The following is a 9,660-nucleotide window of genomic DNA, read 5'->3' as shown; positions in this document are numbered from 1 at the left end:
CGAGAACACGATGTCAATACTGAACCAGAACACGATGTCAATACTGAACCAGAACACGATGTCAATGCAGTAGAACAAGATGTCAGTACAGAACAAGAACATGATGCCCACTGCTACAGTGTTATAAGATCAATCACTGTGAGGTGAGAACTTGTACACTCTGAGTAGTTTCAAAGAGTATTCAACCCAGACTCACATCTGTCAGTGCCAGACTGACTTTATACATCGGAAACATGTCCCAGTGAGGACAGAAACACAACCATAAGAGGAATGGTATTAATAACATGATCCACACAAAATGGATGAAGGTTGGTCTGCAGACTCTCTCTAGCAATCAATAACAGCACCAGGGCTTGCTGGTTCCCCGAGAACCACTCCCCCGGAAAGCTGAGAGGGGTGAACCATTTAGTAGAACCTCGTACACACGCTCAAGCGGCAACAGCATCTCAAGCAACAACGAAGAGGGTCACTCAAAGAGGCAGCTTCAACAGGTGATCTGACCGCCTATGTAGAAGCCTCTTCAACATACAACTTCATGAACGCCCCGACTTGCAGGGGACACAAGAACAGGGGACACAAGAACAGGGGACACAAGAACAGGGGACACAAGAACAGGGGACACAAGAACGCCAATAATTACATACAAGGGCGCTTCAAACACTTGTAAATAACCACAGAAATATTGAACCTCCGGTCACATGCACATCAAAACAACCACTACTGGCTAATATCCAAGAAACAGCTGTCGTAGACATGAACAAAAAACGTGAGAACAGCCAGGCTATACGGGGTAGACTATGCTACTCTGACCTGTACCAAAACTAGTTACAATATCAGTCTGGCGAACACTTGAGGTGGTCATTGTGACCAAGTTCCTCTCATCACACTGCAGTGTTAGTCTATAAACATCGTGCCCAACTATTATTATAATGGAAAACAAAACAGTAGAAATCACTTGATAGGTTCAGAGCAAACATTGGAGACCTGGCCCATAGCTACGTATAGCTTAATAAAGTTGACATAGTGACGCCTGTCGAGAACTTCCTTGATTAAATCGGTCCCAAGTAGCCTTGGACGGCTCGCAGGATACTCTAGACGGCACAGGAAAGACGGTCAATCTGGCCAAGGTGGAGGCATTGGCGTCTGCTTTGAAAACCCCGCAGGTACGACCCTTTGACAGCTAACCTATCCACAGGTACGACCCTTTGACAGCTAACCTATCCACAGGTACGACCTTCTGACAGCTAACCTATCCACAGGTACGACCCTCTGACAGCTAACCTATCCACAGGTACGACCCTCTGACAGCTAACCTATCCACAGGTACGACCCTCTGACAGCTAACCTATCCACAGGTACGACCCTCTGACAGCGAATCTATCCAGTCACTTAGAATTGACATTTCAGCTGTGGACAAAGCCTCGGGAACCAGTTCTCTCTTTCGTATGCTATCATACTCAACAGCAAGGAGGTAAACCAAACCTATACCCGACTGAACATCGAAATAAGCTTCTGTATATAAAAAAAAATGTCAACACTTCAGCTTTGTGGGAGATGTGAACCAATCCCCGGTAGCATGAGCCATCTTCGACCTTACAATCATATCAACTTGGCTGCTCACTTGTCAGGATCATCACTTGACCCGGTAGGAAAGCTTATACCGCATGTCGACCTTACCAGCAGAGCCCAGGTGAGGTCCTCTGGGCTCTGCTGGTTCTCAGACTGTCACGCAGGCAGTACACATCAATACAAAGATTGAGATTGTGAGATGTGAGAGAGTGCTCTGCCCCACACCACCGGAGTCTAAAATCAGGAAGACTGGCAGGGGCTGTGTGACACGCTAGAGAACGAAAATCGTAATGTTTTTCAGATATAGGCCATATTAACAGCCGGAATAAACAAAAATACGTATTATCCTAAAATTAATTTATAAATTCAATCCATGAGATAAGTGTAGAATTGTAGCCGATCAGAAGTCAAGACCATAGAATCGCTGTTATAGAAAACCAACCAACCGAAAGAAGAATATCTATGATAATTCAAGAAATCATGTGAAACAAAGGCCAAAAAAAGAAAAAGAAAGGGCTATTGACCGGTAACACGAAGGTTTAAGAAGCATAGTCGATCTGTGTACAGTAAAGCTTAGTGGTGCATACTTAAAAAAAGAAAAAAGGGACTACCACCTGATACTGGTAGTTAGATACCTACCACCTGATACTGGTAGTTAGATACCTACCACCTGATACCCGAGACTCTACCACCACTATGGAGACCTCGTAGTTCTGTGTCACAGAGAAGGCTCAACATTTTGCTTCTCAGCTGTCAAATAAACGTTCGTTACCGAGCCAGATAGTAAAAAATACTTCAGATCTAAATGAATATATATATCCATGCAAACACACAACATAACGGTCCCTATGATTCCCTTGTTACAACTTGCAATAAAGTGGTTACATCATGTTATAACGTTTTTATGCTGTATTAAGACGTTTTCAATGCCCTATTAAACCATTGTCACAACTATCTATATTGGTTGTTACAATTATTAAAAGGTTGTGTAAACCAACGTTGTAGCAACGTTGTAGTTTGGTGGTGTGTTCGGCGAGACTGAGCCAGTCAAAAAATACTTCAGATCTAAACGATTGTTAGCAAGGTCCTGCATCACATGACTGACTCGTCTGTAAACAGAGCGGCAAGATGAGAATGTCAGGGAAAATGTTCACGGATACGGAGCAAGTCTTTGAAAAATTATACAAATGAAACTCTACAAGGAAGGGGGGTGATGGGGGCAAGATAGGCACAATACGATGGGTCGACTCATTACAGATGAGTAATATGAGAACTTTAAATAGGTCATCCTTGCAGACAAAAATATGAGGAAGACCTACAATAGAGGCAGTAGTAATAGGCATCATGCAGTCTTGGGAGATTATGGAGCTGCGCTCTGGTTGTTGAGGCTGGAGTGTCATCTCCAAGGCACAAAGCCAGGGTAGGTTGATATGGAGAAGCTGTTACCCATGCAGCAGGACCCCCCAACCCCATCTTCACGTCGCTGAAGTTGTCCAAAGGTAAACACCAATACGCTTGGTTCCAGCTCCCCACACCACCACAGGCAGTAATACAGGTATGATACAAGCATGAATGGTGTTGTTTAAGTGATCATGAGAAGTACCGAAAGCAATACGAACCGAGCCGAGGAGCCAACTCGAATGTCGCTCAGCATCAAGACGACAAGAGGTATTTAGGGCGAAGTCAGTGAACAAGCAGAACCACCAAAACGCAGTGGAAATGACGGAATGTTTTCAAATCTGCTTCCTAGGCAGCCTATTCTCTAAGGTTTCCCAGCGTCAAGAAACTGCCCTTATCCTAACCTACCAGAGAACCCAAAATAGAAAACGAAACTGAGTAGCTTGGGGTTATCTTGAGATGATTTCGGGGCTTAGCGTCCCCGCGGCCCGATCCTCGACCAGGACTCCTTTTTGTTACACACACCCAAGAAGCAGCCCGTAGCAGCTGTCTAACTCCCAGGTACCTATTTACTGCTAGGTGAACAAAAATATTTCATCAGGGTGAAAGAGAGACTGCCCATTTGTTTCCGCCTTCAGTAGGGGGATCGAACCCGGAACCTTAGGACTACGAATCCCGAACGCTGTCCACTCAGCTGTCAGGCCTCTTAAGGTAAGGTTTGTGAAGAATTTACTTCAGTGGCCATGGACCAAGAGACTAAGAGAGGCGTGGGGTCAAAGTTCAATCCCAAGAATTTTGCATTATTAGTATACAGGAATTGATTTCAGCAGAGCGAAAGTGATGGATGTGAAATGGTACGCCATCTAGTGTCACTTAATAAGTTTCCAAAGTAGAGAGGGAGGGAATTATCAAGGGAAAACGTCAAGCCATCACTACTATATAGCACTTGGAAAGGATAAGATTAAGAAATCCTCTAAGTTCGAATCCTCGTCTCGGCCCTTGTGGATTTGTTCATTTGATAAGGATAAGGATTTGGGATGCGACGGGGGGAAGGAATGGTGCCCAACCACTTGTGGATGGTCGAGGGTTGACCGCCGACCTGCATAAAGCGAAACCGTCGCTCTACCGTCCAGCCCAAGTGGTTGGGCATAATGTAGAGAACGTGAAGTCATACTGGAATTAATAGCATACTGGAATCCCTTTGCCATAGTACGGCGATACCCCTGGGGAAGGTATAGAGTGTGACTTGACCACTTTTGTGCAACATCTACTTCGATGACATCCCGAGGTTAATACTTAAGGCTTGCATTTAGGCAAATGATTATACATTGGCTTTTTCAGAAGACAAGACAAATGATGTAAATCATGTTATCAAAACCCTGAAAACTATTTTATCTTGGGGACGATGCTGGCAAGTATCAGGGGTTGGGGGGTTTTTTGAAACTGGTTATTGAACCTGATTTATACTTGTTTACCGACGAACAGAGACCCCAACCACTACCACTCCCTGATAAAAATATGACCAACCACGGTAACCACACTTCCGTCAGTTGACCAGCAGTGGACAATGAAGTGCTTGCAATTAGTTGGGAGATCACCCCGTTATCGGTTTGTTTTTGGAGAGGGGTTCAGCGGCACCTTTATTCGGGGTGCGGCTACGAACTGACTTAGTTTTCATGAGTTCACACCCACTCGAGCCGCCATGACTCCCCCACACTCTCCTCGTTGTGGGATGATCTCCTAAATCCCTCTTAGTGAGTTATTGTCCACTATCACCCAATTTGCAACCTTCTCTCTCTGTCCAGGAAGCCTCACCAGGATAACGGCGAAAATCGGCTGTTAACATACAAACATTTATTTCATGCAAATACAAAAAAATATATAAAAAGATAATATTACAGTGCAGCCTCCTACCAACCGATAACACTCCAATATTATATCAAACTGTATAAGGCTGCTTCTCTACTCTCGGTACACAACCTACTGCCCCCACCCCTCACTGCTTGAGGTTTAATACCTGGTGCAAAAATGCATATATCCCCAACCAAAAGAGAGAGATCAATCTCATCTTACACTGCGCCTTTCATGCCAATACCCAATCAAGCACTCCCTCAAACATCTCAGTGTGTCCACACGATTCTCTGTTCTCTTACTACTATGTTCCCACTACTAACAACATCTATCTGGGTTCTCAAAATGAGGTAGGTACTCCTGCAGTCCTCCTCAATGTCTGCTGCAAATGAAGTCCCACTCGAATGTCAGTGAAGCTCCTGAAAAATGCCTTCACAAAAGAAACGTGTAGCTCCCCCTACACTAGAAGTTCCACTATATCAATGGAGTTCCACTGCTCAGCTTGAAGTTCTGCTCTACACTCGCAGTTCAGCTCTCACTTGGAGTTCACCATCTAATCTTCAGATGCCTAGTTCTTTCACTAACTCCTATACAAACCGCAGAATTAGGGATGTGAGGGCGCCCACTCTCTGGCTCTCCAATATGGTGTTATTCTCGGCCGCCCAATAAAATCACTTTAGGACTGCCTCTCAGCTTCTCTCCTCCTGACTTGAGCACACAAAGTCGCCTGGCAGGCTCCATATAGAAATACCTGCTTACTCTCCTCCACTCGAAGATATAACAGACTTGAGTCCCACACAGGCACGACCATCCTCTAGGCTTCAGGTCGTCGCTAATATCTTCATAATCACTGAGAAATGACATAAGTCGTATCCACGGCAGCTTCCTCACCAGGTGTACATTGTAGCCTTCACTCAAAACACTTTATCCAGAAGGGTATTCTTCTATTTTCCCAGAACACAGTGACCTACGTCCATTCCTGACGACTGTGGCAATTCAATGACGCGTTACGATGTCCGCCAGCGTCACATCACGTCACAAAATGTCGACATCTTACTCCCTCTAACCTCTATAAGATGTTCATCCTCTGCTTGTATGCTTTTAAGTCACTCACTGACGTTTACCCAATAAATTTCCTTCCTCTGACATTTTAATCTCTGGTCAGATGTGCAGAATAACTCAATTGGTAGACTCGCTCCACCAGGCTACCTGGGGTCATAAGTTACTGTTACTCAAGATGTAATTCAACCGATGGCTATCTCACTGAGCCACCAAACAATGCTGATTTTTTTTCCTGTCAAATAGGCTAGATACGCTTGGTGCTGAGGGATGAGGAACACATTACAGGCGATGAGTCTCAATAAACGTGGCTGAAGTATGTTGACCAGACCACACACTAGAAAGTGAAGGGACGACGACGTTTCGGTCAGTCCTGAACCATTCTCAAGTCGAAATTACCTCATTTCTTGGGGCCACGTGAGCAACACAAATGCGAACCAGCCTGAATGTTGTTGGGGAAACAGCATATACGCCTGGGGACCATTCAGGCTTGTTCGCATTTGTGTTGCTCATGTGGCCCCAAAAAATGAGATGATTTTATAGAATACCATGCCCAAGATTACCATCAGAGCGCTGGGGGGGGGGGAGGGGGGATGATGGGGAAATAGCCTCGGCTACCATCATCTTTTATCCGGTCGTGATGGTCGAGTGGTTAAGGTCTCTTGTACACCAGTTGCATAGTGCTCCTGGCAGTATGGGTTCGAGTCACTTCTGGGGTGTGAGTTTTCAGTTGCATATAGTCCTGGGAACCATTCAGGCTTGTTCGCATATATATATAAAAATATATATAAAAATATATATATATATATATATATATATATATATATATATATATATATATAAATTATATATAAATATATATAAATATATATATAAATATATATATATATATATATATATATATATATAAATTATATATAAATATATATAAATATATATATATATATAATATATATATATATATATATATATATATATATATATATATATATATATATATATATATATATAATATATATAACATTTATCCATCTGTCTTTCCATTAATCTATAAATCTAACCATTCATCTATCCACCTAATTATCCATCTGTTATCTATTTACTCATCTATCCATCTGTCCATTAATCCATTCATCTAGGCATCTATCTGTCCACCTATCTATTCACTTATCCATCCATCTAACCGTTCATCGATATATGTATAGATGAACGGAAGGAGTGTGTTTTATGCGACTACGGGCAAAGTATGGATAGCAGAACATTTATTTTAATATTCCCGAGGTCAGTAAATAAGGGTGTATATTACCATACGAGTTCTTTTGAATGTTTTGTTTTAAAAATATTTATCTGTGTGCTTGGCAAGCAGTATAAAAATCGTCGTGGGGATCTTAATATGACCATATCACGCTATTTCGTTTTGATTTCTGGCGACCCCCAATAAGCCTATGTTCATCCCGTACCCCAGACCATTCCCTCTGCTAGTTTGGATGAGGCTAGCCCGAAGCATCTGGCCTCCAACTTTGGACAGAGACAAATATAGAAATCCTCCCTTATAGTATAGATATAACACACTTATCACATAACACATCTAAATAATAATAATCCTGTAACACCAACACATTACCAGAACAACAACGAAAGTGGAATTTCATTAAGTGTTAATATGCATCATATACGAGGCTAACATTCCCAGGTGGTGTTGAGTGACCTACTAGCATTAACATGCAGCATAGACGAAGCCTACATTCCCAGGTGATGTTGAGTGACCTAGTTCTCCAGCTCTAAACAAACTAAGAATAGATCAACACCTCCGCAGATCGGCCCTGAAGCGACTCCAATACCCCCGGAGACGCTGCTTGAATGGCTTTAAGGTGTTCCAGAAACATAAGAGAGGAAAAGCTGCAATGAGATCAGATCCGACTGAGATGGTCGATGATTCGTCCGTTTTCTATTTAACCGGTCCCGTTTTCTGAATATATAATGCAATTTTGCTAGACATTTAACAATTCAATTTCCCATTTGGAAGAGGTGATTCCTGGAACGTGAATTGGCTACCAGTTAGGCCTTAGCAGATAAGTTACGAAGATAGTTATAGGAAAATTATTTGAAAGCGTGGCGCAATTTCGTAACCCTAGCATGATAAACTGACAATTTTTTTTTTTTTTTTGAGAAATTGGTGGATTAGTGGCGGATTCAATCTTAAATTAACGTTATGGTTATTCTCTTTTAACAAAATCAGGAAACGTGGTACACATGTGCTTAATCCTTTGAGAAAGCGGTTCACAACCGTATCACCACCATAAGTCCCATATATTTAATTTTCCCACCGTCGCCATGTTTTTGAGAGGTCTATCTACTCAACAAATCGATTTTATTAACAACAAACTCGTTTTCCCCGTTTCATCTCGCGCTTGAAAGACATGTGTGTAACGCTGGCTTCTATGGACGGAATAAAGTATGGATGGAAGAAGTTTTATTTTCCATAGACGGAATAAACATGTAACCTGACTCTGGCAGCCAAAATAGTCCACACTTTATACTACAGATCTTGTAGCTAGAGAAAGTAGGCAACTATATATGTATATATATAAAGGAATAATTGAGGTCTTCATTACTAATTATATAATAATCTAAATAAAATGTAAATAGTTTTTTATGAAGGAATTAAGACAAAGACAGAATGATGTCACGCTGACACAAGCCGCGTCACGGGACAAAAGCCTAATGCAGCTTTGCCAGTAAATAAACTCTAAGATAGTAATGAGGTGAGTCATTACATGCCAGCTTGGATAAATTGATCAGGTGCTCTTGCCAAGGATATATGTGATAATTTATATATGGAAATTTGACCTGCCATTACCGTGTATTTTGATGCTTCATTAGTTTTTTTTTTTTTGCAACCTTTCTTTTACATATTATCATGACAATGTTTTTAAATACTGATACACCAGATGTGCTGTATTGTGGTTTTTCTGTAAGGTTTGGGTTCCCTAGCTTGTATTAACATTTCCTGAACCCCAAAAATACATTTAGTTAAGAAAGTTGTAGCACATATGAGCTAGTAATTACGTAGTTTGTTGACATATAAACAAATCAAGTATCTCTCTTCACAGTTAATCAAACTAACATCCCCGTGACCTCAAGGCGCCCTAACACAAAACGTGAATTTTTGCTAGTGGAGTCGGTTACATGAAATTTTAATTTTCCTCTCATATACACCGCCCCCGGCCCGGTGGAGGCGGGGGAAAGGGTAGAATCAACTGCAGTGCGAACTGGGAATTATTGGCTACAATTTCTGGTAGGAGATTATGTCTAACCTCAAGAGATGGTAAATTGCAGAGTTCAGCTTGTATAGGGATCTTGATGAAGTAAAGTGTAGTGTGGACAAAGACACACACTCTAACACTATCTTGGAATGTAGTAAAATTGAGCCATTTAGAGATAAATCTAAACTCGTGTTGTATGATATGGCAACCTATCTTATTACCAAAGATAAACCTGAAATCCTTGCGCTGTATCCATATTTCGCTCCCAGTAGATAAACGACATGAGAGATTAAGAAACAAGTAATGTAATGTGAAAACTAATAATAAATAGCAGCTCTCCTATGACTAATATCTTCACTGCTCAAACAATTATGAATAAGCGATAAGACCTACCATTAATGTATAATGACTTACTGTAAATATATAGCTCTTGAAATAGAACATTCTCTATCTGACATTGTAATTATAAGGTGTGAAGGATAGATGAAATTGTTAATGTAATAATCTCCGTTGAGGT

At 41.6% G+C, this 9,660-nt stretch overlaps 1 protein-coding gene across 1 annotated transcript in view; it reads left to right on the top strand.

Annotated features, from left to right (window-relative positions):
* The window catches only part of LOC138358752 (golgin subfamily A member 6-like protein 26), a 2,947-nt gene extending 2,800 nt beyond the window's left edge, over positions 1-147 (top strand). The window contains exon 2 of the mRNA XM_069316922.1: positions 1-147. This exon is cut by the window's left edge and continues 518 nt beyond it. Coding sequence (XP_069173023.1) covers positions 1-147 — 147 coding nt within the window.
* Positions 148-9,660: the final 9,513 nt, after the last annotated feature.

The sequence above is a fragment of the Procambarus clarkii genome, chromosome 86 (assembly GCF_040958095.1).
Source record: "Procambarus clarkii isolate CNS0578487 chromosome 86, FALCON_Pclarkii_2.0, whole genome shotgun sequence".
Taxonomy (NCBI): Eukaryota; Metazoa; Arthropoda; class Malacostraca; order Decapoda; family Cambaridae; genus Procambarus; species Procambarus clarkii.
The sequence above is the reverse complement of the archived record's forward strand: the minus strand, read 5'-3'. Positions and strand labels throughout refer to the sequence as shown.